General features: G+C 40.0%; 1 protein-coding gene across 2 annotated transcripts in view; it reads left to right on the top strand.

Annotated features, from left to right (window-relative positions):
* The window catches only part of LOC138958319 (insulin-like growth factor-binding protein complex acid labile subunit), a 51,952-nt gene extending 39,557 nt beyond the window's left edge, over positions 1-12,395 (top strand). Inside the window, exons 1-3 of one of the 2 annotated variants that reach the window (XM_070329431.1) lie at positions 1,549-3,857; positions 9,584-10,106; positions 10,972-12,395. In XM_070329431.1, the coding sequence (XP_070185532.1) occupies positions 1,852-3,857; positions 9,584-10,106; positions 10,972-11,241 (2,799 nt within the window). In that variant the 5' untranslated portion in view covers positions 1,549-1,851 and the 3' untranslated portion in view covers positions 11,242-12,395. Of the gene's footprint in view, positions 1-1,548; positions 3,858-9,583; positions 10,107-10,971 lie in introns of those variants that run through there. The other variant, XM_070329430.1, reaches the window with a different exon arrangement.
* Positions 12,396-20,964: the final 8,569 nt, after the last annotated feature.

Genomic DNA, 20,964 nt, shown 5'->3' with positions numbered 1-20,964 from the left:
AGTGCTGGCATGTTTATTGGGTGTATGGGTCCTCTAACTTTACAGCTCGGTGACACTCTGGTAATGCCTTATCCGGATTTCATAAATTACACTTAGCTGACTTAACGAACGGACGTGGTTTTACAGACAGGTATATGAGTTACAGCCTTTTTAAGACTAGGGGCCATGGTCTTCACAGGTACCTGCCCTGTAGTCTTTCTTCTTCTTCTTCGTTCATGGGCTAAACCTCACACTGTTTTTACGTGTATAACCGGTTTTACCCCGCTGTTTAGGCAGCCATACACCGATTGCAGGGGATGCATGCTTCGTATATTTTTGTTTGCTCTCCGGTTAACAAAAACGTTGTGTGTGTTTTGATTGCGCTTTGACGGGCGCGATGGCATGGTGGTAAGACGCCGGTGTCACGAACTAAAAACTCTGCCTGAACAATCCTTCTCATTGCGGTCAATGCGCATGCGCTAACATGGGAAGATTAATGAGGTCGTGAACAACCTAACCCTAACCCAAACCCTTACTCTAACCCATGGTTCGTTCGGTCAAAGGGTCAAAGTCCAAGATTGGCGCATGCGCATTGACCGCAATGAGAAGGATTTTTCAGCAGAGGTTTCAGTTCGTGACACCGGCCTCCAAAGCGGAAGGTCGTGGGTTTGAATCCCGGCCGCGCCTGGTGGGTTAAGGTGGATATTTTGTTGATCTCCCAGGTCAACTTACGTGCATACCTGCTAGTGCCTTATCCCCCTTCGTGTGTACACGCAAGCACAAGACCAAGTGCGCAGGAAAAAGATCCTGTAATCGATGTCAGAGTTTGGTGGGTTATAAAAACACGAAAATACCCAGCATGCTTCCTCCCATAGCGGCGTATGGCTGCCTAAATGGCAGAGTAAAAACGGCTATACACATGGGAGTTTCAGCCCACAAACGCAGCAGCAGAAGAAGAAGAAGCAGAAGAAGAAGGAGAAGGAGAAGCATTTGTTTTTTTTTCTTTTGAACTGCTTCACTTAATGATGATTGAGTTTTAAATTCCTTTTTGATTTTACATTTTCTCTTAAAAAAATACATCTGCAATCATGTTTTGTGTTTGTTCTGATTTTTATTGAAACGCGCTAGTCACGTGCTGAAACACTATTTTGGGGTACTTTTTTTTGGAGACACCCTATATACACACACACACACACACACACACACACACACACATACACACACATTATTTTCAAACTGTTTCCCTCAACCTGAACGTCTTCATTTCGAACCCATTTTCCTCAGTGGAATAAAACCCTTTGTCTTAAGATCCTGTCCTCAAACAAGGCTTGGTAAGTAAACACCAAAGCAGTATATAATTATGCGTTAAAAAGTCAGAGAAAAGAAAAAGCCTGTAGTACCTTAGAAGGTGAGTCTACTTTCACGACCGTAACATCACTTCACTGTCTAACATTATAGGTCCTGGTCTTCACAGGTACCTGCCCTGTAGTCTGTGTTCTTCTTCGTTCATGGGCTGAAACATTGTTTTTGTTATGACTTCTATTGAAACGCGTTCGTCAAATGTTGAAACACTAGTATTTTGTTTAAACACAAAATCATTCTCTTTTCCTGTCCTGCCCAATGCAATGTCACCGGGTGGCTGTGGTAAGTTGGGATGTAACCACGCAGAGAATTCCCCTTCTTCTGTGTCCCTTTCCTACCTGGCACGTTCTTCCTCCTTGCTTGGTATAAAGGCCACGACTTCAGTTCAGACAGCCAGATCACATTCATAATTTATGACACAGTCCTCCCTCGCGAAAAGAAATGTTGAAATACATCGTGTTATAGCCATACATGTTTGGAGAGAAAACTTCATAAGAAGCAACGTGCAAAATGAAAATGATGAATAGAATCGGGTTTGTGTTGGTTTGGTTTCTTGTCGGGTCGAGGAGCAGAGCTCAAATCGGAACCCTGGTGGGCTGCAGTGACACGCAAGTTACGTCACTCTCGGACGTAGATATCTCCGGCGTAGATGTCTCTGACGTCATACTTCTGGACTTGAGTTATAACCAGCAGTTAGAGTGGCGTTCCGGTTCCCTTTCTGGTCTCTCCTGCTTACGTCACTTGAACCTCAGTCACAACGATCTGCCGGAACTAGACCGGCACGCGTTTCAAGGACTGGAAGAGTTGGAGACTTTGGACCTGAGCTATAACAACCTGAACGCACTGACCAGCCGGACATTTGCCAACCTTCCGCACCTACAACGACTGTTGCTTGACCACAACCAGGTGTCCAGCCTCGGGACGGACGTCTTTGAGAACCTGACTCACCTCCGTCACCTGGATCTAGGCCACAACCACCTGCAGGTCTTGTACAACAACACCTTCTCCAGTCTCGCTCACCTCAACTGGCTGGGGCTGGGGTCCAACCGCTTGCAGAGACTGGAGGCTGGTGCCATGACAGGGCTGGACAGGCTGATCAACCTGGACTTGTCTGACAACAAACTGAAGCTGACGTCGTCAGTCTACCCGGCCCGGGTCTTCGCCTCGCTGGGGCAGCTGCAGCTTCTGCATCTGGAGTACAACGATGACGATCCGAACGGTGAATATCCTGACAACGTGTTCAGTGACCTTGTCTCTCTGACTTTGTTATCCATCGATACGTTTGGGGAGGTGCACTTTGGGCGGGACTTTGCAGCTCTGCGCTCTATCCATACCCTGGACTTGAGCAAAAACTGTCAAATCAATCGTATATTAAACACGTCCTTCGAGGGCTTTAAAAACTCGACACTCTCTTTCATCAACTTTCAGTTTTGCTCACTTCAAATTGAAGCGTGTGCATTCTGTGAACTTCCTGCGTTGGACAGATTGTGGTTCATGGGCTCGCACTTTCAGACTCCCAACCACATACTGGAATCTCTGTACGGCCTCCAGCACCAGACTGTGACTGAAATCAAATTGCATGGCAATGGCGATTACTTGCCGTTTTACCACGTCATCGACAGTCATTCGGCCAGATACCTACGGAACATATGTGTTATGAACTTCACAATGTCGAGCTGCAATATTCAGCGAGTAGCAGGAAACGCCTTGACAGTACAAAACACCCCTTTCTTCAGATGCGTGGAACACATAGATGTTTCGATGAATGCGATTATTGGAGATTCATCTACTTTGCTCAGAATGATGATGTCAGATGGTCCCTTACGATCTCTGGCACTGCAGGATCAGATTAGGTTTACCATCACAGGAGCTCAGTGTTTAGTCAGTCAAGATTTTCGATGCAAAGACTATTTCCGTAATGGTGGTTACGATGAGAACACATACACGATGGGGTTTCTAACTCCTATGAACATTTCATATCTAAACATGTCATCAATCTTCCCACACCTGAATCCCTTGCCGGTGAATTGGACTTTTCCCTCTGCTAAGCATTTAAAGACTTTGGACCTGTCCTATCTGGGATTTGCCAACTGTCGCATGACATTTTATGGTCTCGAAAATCTGGAAACACTCAGCTTGGATGGCAACTATTGTTACAACATGACGGAACAGATGTTTGATTTTCTGGACAGTCTGACAAAATTGAGTTTGTCAAACTTGGGATTAAACCCGCAGTTCTTGAAGTCACGCGGTTGGCGCTTGTTTCAAAACGTGGATCAGCTGCAGTTTTTGGACCTGTCCCGGAACGAACTCTTCTTCACAGATCCTGCCATGTTACGTGTACAGCGCCGTCTGAAAGAACTAGACTTCTCCTACAATCGACTCCAGAAAGTGCCTGTCAATCTGGATAATCATGGTGACCTGAGGATGCTTGACCTTTCCCACAACTCTCTGAGCACTCTGACGTCATCAGAACGATCAGCGTTGGACAGTCTGGCCGGCCGCCATGCATTCAGGTTGTATGTGTTTCTGTCTCTGAGAACAATAATGGTTTAACGATGCCTTCTTTCTCGCAATGCATCTAGGTTGTATGAGTGTCTGTCTGAGAGAAAGAATAATTGTTTTCATGAAGCCTTCTTTCCCGCCATGCATTCAGGTTGTATGGGTCCATGTCTGTGGGAATCATTGGTTTAACAATGCCTTCTTATTTGCCATGCGTTTAGGATAAATAATTCAAGAAAACTATACAATGTAATTACCCCAACCCCCAGAATTGACCTGTACAAGTCAAGTCTCTCTCATTCTGGCACCCTATTGTGGAACTCCATTCCTGGTATAATTAAAATGCAAGTCAGTGAAACATCATTCAAGGAACACTACATGCTGTTTCTCTGGCAAAATTTGTAAGCACTACTACTTTTGTGCAGCTGATAAAATATCATTCAGTACTCTTTGATCGTATTGAAACGTAATAATACATAATGCAATGAGAACATGTTTTAAACAAGTAAGTGTATGTATGTCTGTCTGTGAGCTAGTATCCTATAATTGGTTTAATGTTGCCTTCTTTTCTGCCTTGCATTCAGGTTGTATGTGTGTCTTCCTGTGAGCATGACTGATCTAAAGACACGATCAGTCCATTGCAGAAGAAAATCTACACCACCCGACATTTTAAAGTTGCGATAAGAGCATTCTTCCATTCACAAACTGATAGCTGCCATGGCTCCTTTCTGAACAGGGTGGCAATTCTTTTGCTGATTTGATTTCACAAATGAAACACTTTTTTTAAAAGGCAAAGTAAATTTAGCTTGCGTTTGTCTTTCCATGCATAAATATGGTGCACTTATGATTTATGATGTATTCCAGTTTAAAAACAAAATTAATATTATTGAAAAGCATGGACACCCTTGTTGAGCTCAAGACCAAAGTATGTCACAATTATGTGTTAGGGGCTTAAGAGCTGAAGTTATGTGTAAGCGTCACTTCTACACATCAAGCTTTACAGATTTAGTTTTTGCTTTGTGTCGAGTGATGCGTATCTTGAATTTATGAGGCAGAGTTTGTTTGGTGTTTCATTAGAATTTGTTTTCTCTGCATGCAGCAGAAATCCCGATATTTTCTTCACCCTTTTAACCCTGAAGGAGTCATCCTTGCTTCGCGACATCAAAAGACGTAAGGTTGCTGAAGTGTGCACTCAAAGCACATGAGGCGGCTTGAAACGTGTCACACAAAAGCTCTGTATCTAGAGCAGGCGTGCAGCAGATGACATAGTACAAGGCGGATAACTATCCGGTAACAATCTCGGCTGAGAATCATAAGCGTCTTTGTTGCGCAAAGTTGTTTTAATCTATTTTTTTTTCTTTTTTTTTTCTTTTCTTTTTTTTTAACCTCAGTTGCACGCAGGTTTGCTAGTACAATTATTTTTTGCCTTATTTTTTATTATTTTATTTTTTTTCGTGTGTGGCTTGGAGCAAACCTTCTTCATAGGTCTTTTCTTTTCTCAGTCAAATGTGTACATTTTTTAAATCAACAAACTTTATCAGTAAACTAATATGTTTAAGTAAATAAATAAAAATAATCATAACATAAATTTATTCCTAATGTTCAGCTCAGTTTCCAATAATACACCCAAATCTAACTTTTTCCCATATTTAAATTTTCCAATGGTCATTTTGGTGATTAAAATACAATAATTCACAAAATAAATATAATCATTTTTCAAACTTTCCCTAAAATAACCCAAAAATACATTTTCTTCATTCAAAATAATGGCAACATGTATTTTCTTATAAACAAAATCTTTACATATTTTTCAACCCTTCATCACCTCTTGGCAACTAAAAAAGAAATGTTCAAGGGTGTCTAATTCATTACAAAATTCACATTTATTCGATGTTCGTAATCCCATTTTGTTTAATAAAATATTGGTTGGATATATTCTATGTAATAATTTCCAGTGCAGCAGACGTAATCTTTCTTCTTTTGTGCTGTTAACAGCCAATAACCAGTTTCTCTTATCCAAATCTACATTATGTTTTCGTTTCCAAAAATCACAGGCACTCGGAATCTGGACATCAAGATCAACTAAACATGCTCTAATAAACTTTGCTGTTATATTTCCACCATTAATAATGAAATCCTGCAATGTAAAATATTGATATGGTAATGTGTCAGTACGTCTGGATTTAAGTGCTGTGCATAATGCATTATATTCAAACTGTCTGGATGGTGTATAACCCACTTTTTCACATAAATCTTCAAAAGAAATAATAATACCATTTTCATTCATGACATCCTTTACAAATGAGATATTATGTTTTATAAAATCTTTAAAAAATAGGCATTTATGTTTAAATTGAATATTCATATTGTTCCAAATGCATTGGTCCTTCAAATGTACTGGTTCAATATACTTTTCACAGAAAACACTTTTATTGTCAAGCCAAGTTAATAACACTTGTTTCCACAACAATGATCTGCAACTATTGAGGCCATTCATCGTTTTCGAAGATGCATTTGAGTCAAAGCACGATAAACCAATGCCCAGACATGCCAGACAATATCTTGGAATAACAGACCAATACTTTTGTGTGGAGTTATGCAAATTAACAAGCCAGGAAATCATAAATGAGTTGTGCATATCTACTACGTTTATCATATTCAAACCACCATAATCTTTTTCTTTACACATAACTGTTCGTCTTACTTTTTCAAATGCGCGCGTATTTGAATACTTTTTCTTCCAAATAAACCTAAACAAAATGGAATTAATATGGTGTAACACATGATGAAGTACTGCCAGAGACTGGAAAATATAAACGAATTGAGATATAAGAAAGGTTTTAACAATACAAATTTTACCTTGTATACTTAAATTTCTTTTTGGCGATTATTTGTTGTATTCGTTGAATTTTCTTTGACCAGTTTTCCTCTAAAGACGATGCGGGTATATTGTTTGGAAAAATAATTCCAACAATTTTTACTTTACGTTTCCATTTAAGACCAAAATACTGATCTGTACACAACTTTCTGGACCCTATCCACATGGCTTCCGTTTTGTTGACATTCACTTCCAAGTTGGAAAAACGTTTGAATATATTCAAACTGTATAACGCCCTTTCTAGATCTATTTTATCATGCAAAAAAAGAGTGACGTCATCAGCATATAATAGCAGTTTTAGGACCGTGATTGGTGATACCTCAAAGGGTGACATAGGCAGATGGATACCCTTAATAGCTTCATCAGATTGAATCGTGTTCGCCAACATTTCAAGGGCAATAACAAAAGCCATTGGCGAAAATGGACATCCTTGACGATTGCCAGTTTCCACAGGAAATGGTTCGGATATCCACCCTGTATAATTAATACAACTTTGACTATTGTTCATCAGGACAGAAGCCCATTTTTTAAAGTTATCCCCAAAACCAAATTTATCAAATGCAAACAAAATATAATCTTTGGATATGGAATCAAATGCACGTCGAAAGTCAACTGCTAATAAAACTCCAGGTTTATCCATTGTGTTCATAATATCAATGAGTCTAATCATGTTACTTATTTTTCTTCCTTTCATAAAGCCAACTTGATTTTCATGAATAATATCACCTATTACAGAGGAAAGTCGCAATGCTAAACATTTTGCAATTATCTTGTAATCTGTATTTGTCATAGATATTGGTCTCCAATTGCCGAGATCGTCCCTAGGTAAATCTTTACCTTTATGAATTAAGGTCAGAACAGCTTGTTTTTGAGTGGGCGATAATTCGCCATTAACAAATGATGCTACTAATGAGGCATGAACTACATCCCTTATCTTCAACCAAAATACTTTATAAAAACAGGTAGTGAGGCCATCAAGACCTGGGGCTGAATCGTTATTTAATAATTTAAGGGCAATAGTTAATTCCTTCCTGGTAATCTCCGAGTCCAATTCACCTTTTTGGTCATTGGAGAGAAATGGTATATTTAAATCTTGTACAAATTCGTGTGCGCTCATCTGGTTAAATTTCGCACTTTTTTCATGAGTCTTTAAAAAATCGTACTTGTTCTTTCATAATCTCTTTCTGTGTATTAAATACCCTCCCGTCGTCTGTCTGTAAACGATCCATAATTTTCATGTTAGCTTTACTTTTTTCCAAATTCAAAAAATACTTTGTGTTCTTCTCACCTTCTTCTATGAACTGGACGCGAGAGCGAACTTGGGCACTCTGGGTTTCTTCCAATGAAAAGACCTCAAGCTCTACTTTAATTTTTTCTCTTTTCATTAACAGATTCAGATCTTGTGGATTATTTGCTAAAAGAGTGTCCGTTTCATCCAAATCCTTCTGAAGAGAAAGCTGGGAATTATTTTGTTTTCGCTTTCTTCCTGCTGCATAGGCTGTGCACAATTCCCGCATTTGAATTTTTAATAATTCCCATTTTAAGGAATCACATAAACCTTTATTTTGCAACAAAAATGCATCAATCAAATTATTCATTAAATCAACAAAACCTTTGTCTCGCAATAACTGATTATTAAATTTCCAGTAAGAAGGTCCGCGTACTATGTTCACAAACTGAATTTTCAACTCAATTAATCGGTGATCTGAATGTGGTACTGAGACCATGTCACAAAATAATGTTTTATCAAACAAGCCACCAGAGAGAAGAATATAGTCAAGTCGACGGGCTATGAAAGGGCTCTTCCTGCTCCAGGAGAACTCCTTTTCGTCGGTGTGAAACAAGCGCCAAACATCATTCAGATCGTTACTATGCAAAACATTTTGAAAATTAATAACATCAGATGTTTTATGTTTTTCACCACTCACAATATCTATCTCGTTATTCAAAACACAATTGAAATCCCCACAAATTATTTTCTCACCTTCGAATTCTTCAAAACACGAATTAACTTGTGCCCATAATTGACTTTTTTCGAAAGAATTATTAGGAAAATAAATATTCACCAAATAAAGAAAATCATTTTCAAATGTAATTTTCAAACACAAAATTCTTTCTGTTTTAAATACTAATTCTGCTTCACCATCAAAACTTTTTTTAGGAGAATAATTTGTCCCATGCTCTGACAGGAAACTGAAGAATGAAACACTCTTCCACCCCATTCTCTCTCCCACTGATCTTTCACGTCGTCCGTAATATATGATTCCTGCAAGCATATCAAATCATATTTTCTTTTTTTTAATAAATCAAATATAGATCTTCTTTTTCTTTTGTTACGTAATCCTCTTACATTAAGAGAACATACCGAGACGCTATTCATTAAACCCGAGTGTAATTAAGTCGCAAAGCCAATTCATAGTCCTTCACCATCGCCGTCACGTAGCACGTGAAAATCACCAGTCAACAGGGCAGTACGGTCATGGTTCAGCACAAAAGACTGCCTAAGCTGATGTGTGTTGCTGTGTCGGGCCCTGTCGTCTCCGTGTCCGTGTCGCACGTGTTCTCTTTCCCGTCGCTATCGGGTGTTTGTGGCATTGTCAGTCTCGGTTGCTTGCTGCCCTGTTGTTTGGGGCTGCTGTCTTGTTTCGGTGAAACAGATCGAGAACGCAATCGCATTACTGAGCTGCTGTCTCGCTTGTTGAAGTGCAGGGTGCTCTGCCCAGAGACTTGCTTCGGCTTGCTTCGAAAGTTGTTTTAATCTTGATTATGCGTGCGAAACAGAACTACGTTCTATTACGAAAACTAATACGAATGAATATGGAATTGTTAGATTGGTTATAATTGAAAACATTCCTGCTTCAGCCTCAAACTCTTGGGAAATCCACTGGAGTGTGCGTGCTTCAACCTGGACGTGGTACAGTGGCTGTGGCACACCCCCGTGTCGCTTGATGGCGAAGGACGCCAAGCTAACTACACGTGCACCACGGAGACAGGGGAGACCACCAGCACAGAGCGCGTGATGGCGCAGTGGATGAGTCACTGGCGGCGCTGTGTGGGGATACAGATGTTTGGAATCGCCCTGTCCGCCTTTCTTCTCCAACTCCTGGCCATCGTCGTGACTTTCATCGTTGTACGCTCCTGGACCCAGCTCTGCTACGCATGGAAAGCCATCCGACTGTACCGTCTGCCGAGACGTCACCACTTTCACCGAGACGCTTACGTCGTGTACTCCGAGGCTCGGGATGACGTCATTCTGGCGTGCGTGACGCTGCGTGAGGCTGTGGAAGAGCGGTACAGCGTGCGTCTCTTGCTGCGTGACAGGGAAGAGCTGCCTGGGTCTGTGAGGGCGGAGACCGTCGTGCAGCACATTGATGACAGCTGGAAGGTAGGCGGCACGTGCACACAGATAAAACCTCGGTTCGTTCTCACGTCATCCGAATGCGTAATGTGGCAATGCACACCACCCTGAATATTTACTTTTATTGAAAAACAAATGTAAGACATGTCAAGAGCAAAGAATGGATGCAGAAGATAGATGAAAAAACTATCACTATAAATAGTTCCCAGTTGTGAACTTTGGAGCTGCTCAATGCATAGGGTCCAGGTTTGTGCAAAGTGTACTCTTCTTCTTCTTTAGCAGTCGATGCAAAGTGTACTAAAAAATGCTAAATACTTTATGTACATGGATGCTGCTGGGTAGGGGGAAATAGATGTTTCCTCTTTTTTTCTCACTTTACAAATCATTGTGTATGTACATAGATAAGAACCACACAACAACAACATACGATAACACATGATGTGATACCAATGTAAACCGTCGAACGCTGAAGAAGAAGATTATACCAAAGTAAACGAGGTTTATGTTCATGTGTCTGGTGCAAACTTGGTTTTTTTTTTGAGCCAGTGATATGCTGGAAACCCGTCACATTTTCGCTTTAAAATGACATTTTCTGATCCAATAAACACTTTCGGTTCAGATCACATACGACTTTGTGCATTGAGTATATGCATAACACATACAGAATTATGTATAGTGATCTCTCTATGTTGTTGAATGAGAACTCGCATTATCGAGAAAAAAATGAGTTTTTTGACAGTGAAAGTAAAGGTTATCGGCTGTACAAGTCAAACTACATGTAAAACATTGAAAAATACATTAACAAAATGTTGTTTTGTTATACCGCTAAAACTGGTGTGATATGTTTATACCTTTGAACAATTCATAGAGAGGATTTGCATTGTGTGTCCAGGTGGTGCTGCTGGTGACGCGTGACTTCTCTCAGGACGAGTGGGCGTGCGGCTTCACGGTCCAGCAAGCACAGCGCAGCATCACAGACACCATGCCGGACCGTGTCATCATCGTCTTCTTAGAGGAGCCGCGTGTCCTGCCCGCCATGCCTTCGCTACAGCTGCTGCTGCGCATGGTGCCAGAGAGGAACATTTTGCACGTGCACAGAGACACGCCGCCACAGCACCAGGTGTGGAAGACACTGGCTGACCTCATTACCACAGAACACTGACAACACCACACTGTCAATACCTAACCGGTGTGAAACGATATTTACTGCAGGAGACTTACACATCAGATAGTCTTTATCTTTTGTCATGCACAATGGTTGATGCGCTTTACACATGTTGCGTGGCTCAGTATCATGGAAACAATTATACCAGGCACATTGTCAGTGCTTGTGAATTTACCATATTGTGACATTTACTCGAAGTTCTTTAACATTTGCTGACCGACACCTATGGTACACTATTATTGGAATTATTACAATACCTGCGTGTGTACGTGCTACCTTGAATCATTTTTATTCAGAATAGTCTGGCGGAAGAGTGGATTGAATTGATCTAGGTAAAGACAGAACAGAGTGCATTAAGATGACTGCGAGGTTGTGTAGAGAATAGTGAAGGCTGATACCCTTGTGTAACAACTGTGTTGGTCCATATTGGTCTTGGGAAGGATTGTATTGGTAGGAAGCGACTTGAGAGAGATTCGCGTTGGTGTGTTAGTTTTTGTGTGGGGTGAATGAAAGATTAGCTAATTACAAATTGTACTTAGCTTTTGAAGCATCAGTGCCGTTAACAAGAAGAGAAGACTTGGATACCTGTGCGAACTGTGGCCAAAGTGAATTTTGGGCATCGTTCCCACTATCACCCGTTAAGGACTTGTGTGATGTGTGATGTAAAGGGGGATTTCCGAGGATTCCATTCGGGTGGGAGTGTATCTGCGTTATGCTGGACTGATGTCTTTCGCAGGGTGGGAGGGTAAGACGTTGTGATGTTAATTTGATTTCATGATATGCTTTAATAGTAAATGGTTTGAAATGTTCCTTTGTTTAGTGCCATGAGTGTTGCGGTTTTGCATGAACAGACAAAATGAACATTCTGGGTGTATATTTCTGTAATTACATGCGTGCGTCAAAAGTGAGTGAGAATTGGGAAGAGAGAGTGAATGTTGCGAAAAGGCTCATCTGCGTGTGGGAGAAAAGGAATTTGAGCATTATTGGTAAAGTCTGTGTATTTAAAAAGTTTATTCTGCCACATTTTGTGTATATAATGCAGGCGCTGATTGTACCAGACAACGTTTTTACTGAAATTAATAGGATAATGTTTCGCTTCGTGTGGCGCAAAAAAGACTGCAACAGAAAGGCATTTGCAAGGGTGAAAAGAACTGTTTTATGTAACGAAGCTAAGTAAGGTGGATTGAATATGATTGATTTGCGACAGATGCAGTGTTCCTTTTGAAGACCAGAAATGGTCATGGCTCCCAAAAGCACTGTTTTTCCGTTTTGGGAGTCGCTTTAAATGTTTGTTTGCGAACATTAATAGCAAACCATTTAAAGTATTGGACAGTATTAAATCGGAATTTGGGTCCGCTGATTTGAAGGCATGGCTTGATAATAATCAAATCGATAATGGTAATTCTGTATCGGGTTTGTTGTGGAACAACAAAGATATCATTTGTCATGGTAACCCCCTCTTTTTTGCGGATTGGATTAAAAGTGGTATAATGTATGTAAGCGATGTGTGTGAGAATGGACGTTTTGCGTCCTGTAAAGAAGTGTGTGGAAGAACTGGCTACTCTGCAAATAGATTGCTTGAGTACAGCTGTACATCTCCTTTTAAGAAATGTCGCTATAAACGATGTAAATTGTTCAGTCTGTGACGTTCCGACCTTTTGTGGAAAAAAAAGTGAGATCAGTAAAAGAAATTCGAAAGGTTCTCGTAGGAAAAAAATACAGCCCACCCTGTTCGGAAGGATTTTGGAGAAGAAAGTTAGGATTTGAAATTGACGAAAAGAATTGGAACTTAGCAGCCACTGTCACTGGTGAAGTTCAATCACGTGCACTGCATTGGAAAATATTGCATAACATTTATCTAACTAATATTTTATTGTGTAAAATGAAAGTGAAGGCTGGTAAAAACTGTAAATATTGTGAGGATGAACTTGATGTATTGGAGCAATTTTTCTTTGAATGCCCAACCGTGCTCAGGTTTTGGAAATATATTGAAATGTACATATTAGTAAACATTGGCGAGAGAATTAGGTTGAATGTTACAGATGTGGTATTTGGTATTAAAGGTAACAGCAAAGATATGAAGAAGATTAATCATATTATTTTAATAACAAAGATGTGCGTAAGCATTTTTAAGTAAATGGATTCACGATAAACGCTGGATATTATTTTTGGAAATCATGTTGTTTTGAGATTTCAACATTAGTCTGAAGTTTTATTAATTATAAACAAGTTATTGTTTATTGTCCTTGATTTAAGATAAAGACAGGCATATGTTATGATGCAAATATTGAATAGATCCATATACGATGACATATGATCATTTTGATGCTTGGCATGTTGACACCAGCAAACACAACACTATAGTTTCACGTATGCTAAATTTTAGTTCTTTTGTATAATGTAAAATTTAACATAATGAGTTTTTCTGCACCTCATGTAAATGAGAAGGTATGTGTACAAACAGAAAACACACAGATACCATGTTTGTTATCACTTGTTTATTGATTGATTACAATTTTGGAGAACAAAAAAATGTTCCTTTGTTTAGTGCCATGTGAATTGTTTCGAGTGCGTGTTGTCATATCACCCAAACGTGTGTGTGGGCGACAGTGTGTGGCTGTGTGTAGAAATGGGTTTTAGCTGTATGCTTGTTTTACCATCACGTGTAGAAAAACGAACAGCAGGGAACGTGACCGACAAGCTCTTGTTGTTGCTCTGACAATATTCGTTTAGCACTAGAACATGTAGGCATGTTCCGCCTCTTCTTATTAAAACAGTCTTTGTGTCTAGATTACACACTGGTTTTTTTGTAACTCACATTTGGAATCCCGAGAAAATTTCTTTGTTTCGTCGGGCAGTTACCGGCTTCGACTCCATAAGAACATACTAAGCAAAAACAGTCTCTCGGGATTCCCAGCGTGACATACATAGTAAAACTGATTTCGTGCACTCTTCTTGCGGTTAGGCGTGTTTGTGTGTGTGTGTGTGTGTGTGTGTGTGTGTGTGTGTGTTTGTGTGTGTGTGTGTGTGTGTGTGTGTCTGTATGTGTGTGTGTGTGTGTGTGTGTGTGTGTGTGCGTGCGTGTGTGTTGTTTTGTGTTGTTGTTGTTGTTGTTGTTGTTGTTTGGGGGGGGGGGGGAGTGGGGTTGAATACACATACACTGTAAATTGAAGTGTTCGACTTTCGAACACACTTTTTGTAACCAGTTGTGAACACTGTAAGAAATAAAGTGTGATGGGGTGGGGGTGAGAACAGTGGGGGGTGCTAGGTCAGGAAGCATTCACATAGTGACGCCAAGTCAGGGGTTGTAGAAACGTGTCTTTTATTTTAATATATACCAGAAGGCAGTGTAGAACTTTCTTCAAGATCGCACAAATCCGTCACAAAACTGTCCTCCGCTGATATCAAACCAGCTCTAACAATACTTCTCCTAACACACACACACACACACAAGTTCTCTTTAAACTCTCCTCGAATACCTACTTCGCCAAAATAACATTATAATGGCTCAGCTACACTCCTTACATCAACACAGTAACACCCTAATCGTTCAATCAAATGTTAAACAACACAAATCCAAAAATTAATCACGACCTGTCGCTACGAAAATCACAGTGGTTCAAACAATCAACCAATCAGAAACCAGCCTCGATACCCACCTACAATTAGCAACAACACACAATAATCCTAGCGGTCGAGACACAACTTAATTGGGTCAGGGGAAGATAATTAAACAGGGACAGATTGAGGGACAAAGAAATGACCGGGAGTAACTTTAAAAAAACTTTGATGACAGAGTACACATTGTCACAAAAGCACACATGGTAAACACAAAGTACTGTTACAATGTGTGCTACTTTTGCAAGTATGATTATAATGGTATTCCACACAGTGTTCACGACCGGTTTAAAATGGAACACTTCTGATCAGTTTAGAGCGTAGCCTTATGAGCCACTGACCAGAACTGAAAGTTTGCAACAAATGAATAAAGGGAGGGTGACGTCTTCTACAAAATTTCCTTTACAAACCCATTTGCCTCCCTTTGTGCTTGATATGGCTGCTCTGTATTCAAACGTAAGACACACACATGACACACAAATGATTATGATTCTGACAAATGATGTTTTGTTAAAAATATTAAATAAACAGTGTGTGTGTGTGTGTGTGTGTGTGTGTGTGTGTGTGTGTGTGTGTGTGTGTGTGTGTGTGTGTGTGTGTGTGTGTGTGTGTTTGTGCGCGCGCGTGTGTGTGCCACCATAATCATTTGTGTTGAAAGTGAAAAGTAGTGGTTAGAGCGCAGAACCACGCAAGGAGCTAGTAGATGTGGATTGGAGAGACCACAGAACCATTTCAAAACGAACACACTGTGCTCTGTCTACTTAACAATCCACAATCCACGAAATGAGCCTAGTGATAACGTGTAGATTGAGGAGGGTAGATGCCATGAGATGCTGTTGGATAGTATTGAATGCCAAAGAAAAATCAATAAAAACAATGCGTACAAAGAAGGCTGCTTTTTCAAGATGGGTATAGATGTGGTGCACAAGATAGAGTGTTGCGTCATCCGTATTTCTCTGCCGCGTGAAGGCAGAAGGCAGCAAGACCATGAAACGTAGTTTCGAGAAAATCTACTTTTCTGTTTGCATTTCTGTTTTGGAATGCAAAGCTTCAAATTATATATATATGAAATGCATGGCAGTGTCTTGTGTTTCTGTTATGAATATCAAACCCACATTTGATTCATCAATTAGAAATAAGGATTTTTGTTGACTTGCTACCTTTTGCCTAATTAATACACGAAACTCATTCACTTAAAAATAATGGTGAAAGGCAGTAAGAGGACATACTGCTTTCTACCAAATTATGACCCGACCTAAATATTGATTAAAAAGATAGCAAAAGGCAGCAATGGACTTAGTTACTTCTTTCTGACATTTTATTTTGGTCTGGTTGAGAAAAAAAGGGGTAGAAAGCAGCGGTGGACTTACTGCTTTCTGCTAATATATTATCTGAAAAAATAGAAAGTAGAATGAAATGCGCCCAACACTTTTTTTTTCAACTGTGATTACACGTCCAGCGATTCCGTACATTTCTAAATGTAAAAAAAAAAATAATCCTTGATATAATTATATACATTTGTCTTTTTGTCCTTTTTATATTTCGTCAAGTTTTGACTAAATATTTTAACATCGAGAGGGAATCGAAACGAGGGTCGTGGTGTATGTGCGTGCGTGTGTGTGTGTGTCTGTGTGTGTGTGTAGAGCGATTCAGACTAAACTACTGGACCGATCTTTATGAAATTTGACATGAGAGTTCCTGGGTATGATATCCCCATACGGTTTTTTCATTTTTTTGATAAATGTCTTTGATGACGTCATATCCGGCTTTTCGTGAAAGTTGAGGCGGCACTGTCACGCCCTCATTTTTCAACCAAATTGGTTGAAATTTTGGTCAAGTAATCTTCGACGAAGCCCGGGGTTTGGTATTGCATTTCAGCTTGGTGGCTTAAAAATTAATTAATGACTTTGGTCATTAAAAATCTGAAAATTGTAAAAAAAAAATTAAAATTTATAAAACGATCCAAATTTACGTTTATCTTATTCTCCATCATTTGCTGATTCCAAAAACATATAAATATGTTATATTCGGATTAAAAACAAGCTCTGAAAATTAAATATATAAAAATTATTATCAAAATTAAATTGTCCAAATCAATTTAAAAACACTTTCATCTTATTCCTTGTCGGTTCCTGATTCTAAAAACATATAGATATGATATGTTTGGATTAAAAACACGCTCAGAAAGTTAAAACAAAGAGAGGTACAGAAAAGCGTGCTATCCTTCTTAGCGCAAATACTACCCCGCTCTTCTTGTCAATTTCACTGCCTTTGCCATGAGCGGTGGACTGACGATGCTACGAGTATTCGGTCTTGCTGAAAAATGGCATTGCGTTCAGTTTCATTCTGTGAGTTCGACAGCTACTTGACTAAATATTGTATTTTCGCCTTACGCGACTTGTTTTAATTTGAGCACACACTAAGTCCTCGTCTGTAATCCTCGTTTGCTTCTTGTTCTCTCTCTCTCTCTCTCATTATAAGCTTTATTGTTTCGCCGTTCCTGTGTCTTTGATATTGTTCAAAAAGACCAATTTTTCTAATAAAAGTCTGATAATTTTGTTAATATATTCACAGTGTAAATATTGACTTCAATGCAATTATTAACATTAAAATGCTGTTTAGGTTTATTTGAAAGAATAAAATATTCAAATACACGGGCGTTTGAAAAAGTAAAACGAACAATTATGTGTAAATTAAAAGATAATGGTGGATTACATATGATAAATGTTGCTCACTTGGTCTTGTGCTTGCGTTTACAAACGAAGAGGGATAAGGCACTAGAAAGTGTGCACATAAGTTGACCTGGGCCGAGATCGGAATAATTTCCACCCTTAACCCACCAGGCGCGGCAGGGATTCGAACCCACGACCTTCCGTTCGGGAGGCCGGGGTCTTACCACTAGGCCATTGCGCCCGTCGGATTGTGCAGTTGAGCTGTCCCTTTTCGCCATCCACAATTCCGGAACGTTATTCACACCGTGCACATAAAGCAGCATACAGTCAAACACGCTTAAGCCGAACTCGCCCGGGGAATGAAAAATCGTTTCGCTTATCCGAGTTTGTGCATATCCGAGTTCGGATAAGCCAAACCTTTCCCGAGAAATTACCCTGCTGTTCGGCTTAAGCGAGTTTTGTTCAGGATAAGTTGTAAAATCACTTCGAATGTTTCTCTCTCTCTCTCTCTCTCTCTCTCTCTCTCTTTCTCTCTCTCTCTCTCTCTCTGCGTGGTGTGTGTGTGTGTGTGTGTGTGTGTGTGTGTGTGTGTGTGTGTGTGTGTGTGTGTGTGTGTGTGTGTGAGTGTGTGTGTGTGTTTAAATGAATAAGATCAAAACAGTGACAAGTTACAAGTGCTTTCTTCACTGGGACTTTATTAATACTTCAAAGCCAACTGTAAAAATAAATGGTGAAAACAGTGACACATCTCAGAAACAAAACCAAAGATTCCACATGCAACTACGCTTTTGTTAAAAGGATTTCAAGTAAATCATAATAAATGTAATGTTTAATGAAACCCTCTCCATTAAAGAAAGAAAAGAAACAAAATTAGACAATCTGTCTCTGTGGTCATAAATCAAGGTCAAATCTCCGTAAACATAGATTGTAGGCAAATGTTTTGTTTTGCTGCATGTTTATTGTGGTTTGATCTTCACCATTCGCTCAAAATGAGCACATACATTCCTCAGGTAGATTTGCTCTTCACACGTCATCAGTTTCCCCGCATACTCAAAAACAGGTGACGTGTTCGTTTCCGTAGGATAATTATAGCCGTGACGAAATATGTTTATCTTCCTGACGTGTTTTTCAACCGCCCCCCCCCCCCCCCCAAAAAAAAAGTCTCTCCGACAGTGTTTGGAGTTTGGCTTATCTGTCAAAATCCCGTTTGAGATATCCGTGTTTGAGTTAGCTATTTTTTGACAGAGTTTGGCTTATCCGAATTAGAAATAGTCTTACAAAGAGGGGGGTCTGGCGGGGAATTGGTTTTGGTTTCTGATATCCGAATTTTTTGCTTAAGCGTGTTTTTTTTAGGCGAGTGCGGCTGTAGATGGAAAGATGGAGACATGCTATATGTAGTGCAGTAAACACAAGCTACACTTTTATTTTGTATTTTCACACACAACATATTCATTACACTTCTTCTTCTTCTTCTTCTGCGTTCGTGGGCTGAAACTCCCACGTACACTCGTGTTTTTGCACGAGTGGAATTTTACGTGTATGACCGTTTTTACCCCGCCATTTAGGCAGCCATACGCTGCTTTGGAGGAAGCATGCTGGGTATGTTCGTGTTTCTATAACCCACCAAACTCTGACATGGATTGCAGGATCTTTTCCGTGCGCACTTGGTCTTGTGCTTGCTTGTACACACGAAGGGGGATAAGCCACAAGCAGGTCTGCACATAAGTTGACCTGAGAGATCGGAACAATCTACACACTTAAACCACCAGGCGGCCGCGGCCGGGATTCGAACCCTCGACATTCCGATTAAGAGGCCGACGTCTTACCACCCCGCCACAGCGCCCGTCATTCATTACACTGACACTGGCATTCCCGTCAAAACTATCATCTGTGTTACAATTCTGACCTGGACCACAAACATTAAACTGTACCGTTTTCATACGGTACGTTCTACTAGGTCGCCGTGTTTTGGCCAACGGCAACATAAATCCTTTAAGAGGGCAACGCCTTTTCTACAACTGAACGACAGAAACTGTGACACGGGAGGAAAACTGAACCAAATTGAAATACTCTCGGTCTCCTTGAGTACCCCAAACACTTCACACAAACTTGCGCCTTGCCATCCTTAAAAAAAAACAAGTCGCGTAAGGCGAAAATACAACATTTAGTCAAGTAGCTGTCGAACTCACAGAATGAAACTGAACGCAATGCAATTTTTCAGCAAGACCGTATACTCGTAGCATCGTCAGTCCACCGCTCATGCTCATGGCAAAGGCAGTGAAATTGACAAGAAGAGCGGTTTAGTAGTTGCGCTGAGAAGGATAGCACGCTTTTCTGTACCTCTCTTCGTTTTAACTTTCTGAGCGTGTTTTTAATCCAAACATATCATATCTATATGTTTTTGGAATCAGGAACCGACAAGGAATAAGATGAAAATGTTTTTAAATTGATTTGGAAAATTTAATTTTGATAATAATTTTTATATTTTTAATTTTCAGAGCTTGTTTTTAATCCAAATATAACATATTTATATGTTTTTGGAATCAGAAAATGATGGAGAATATGATAAACGTAAATTTGGATCGTTTTATAAAAAAATATTTTTTTACAATTTTCAGATTTTTAATGACCAAAGTCATTAATTAAATTTTAAGCCACCACGCTGAAATGCAATACCGAAGTCCGGGCTTCGTCGAAGATTACTTGCCCAAAATTTGAACCAATTTGGTTGAAAAATGAGAGCGTGACAGTGCCGCCTCAACTTTCACGAATAGCCGGATATGACGTCATCAAAGGTATTTATCGAAAAAAACGAAAAAAACGTTCGGGGATATCAATCCCAGGAACTCGCATGTAAAATTTCATAAAGATCGGTCCAGTAGTTTAGTCTGAATCGCTCTACACACACACACACACACAGACACACATACACCACGACCCTCGTCTCGATTCCCCCCTCTACGTTAAAACATTTAGTCAAAAATGTAAAAAAGAATGATCACGGCCCTTTACCGGACTCCTTATTTTCAAAAGGGAAGCAAACAGACCCGGAGGTGCAATAATCAAAGTTTCTTTTTACATTTAGTCAAGTTTTGACTAAATGTTTTAACGTAGAGGGGGGAATCGAGACGAGGGTCGTGGTGTATGTGTGTCTGTGTGTGTGTGTGTGTGTGTGTGCGTGTGTGTAGAGCGATTCAGACTAAACTACTGGACCGATCTTTATGAAATTTGACATGAGAGTTCCTGGGTATGATATCCCCGAACCTGTTTTTCATTTTTTTGATAAATGTCTTTGATGACGTCATATCCGGCTTTTCGTGAAAGTTGAGGCGGCACTGTCATGCCCTCATTTTTTAACCAAATTGGTTCAAATTTTGGTCAAGTAATCTTCGACGAAGCCCAGACTTCGGTATTGCATTTCAGCGTGGTG

Source organism: Littorina saxatilis, linkage group LG2 (assembly GCF_037325665.1).
Source record: "Littorina saxatilis isolate snail1 linkage group LG2, US_GU_Lsax_2.0, whole genome shotgun sequence".
Classification (NCBI taxonomy): domain Eukaryota; kingdom Metazoa; phylum Mollusca; class Gastropoda; order Littorinimorpha; family Littorinidae; genus Littorina; species Littorina saxatilis.
The sequence above is the reverse complement of the archived record's forward strand: the minus strand, read 5'-3'. Positions and strand labels throughout refer to the sequence as shown.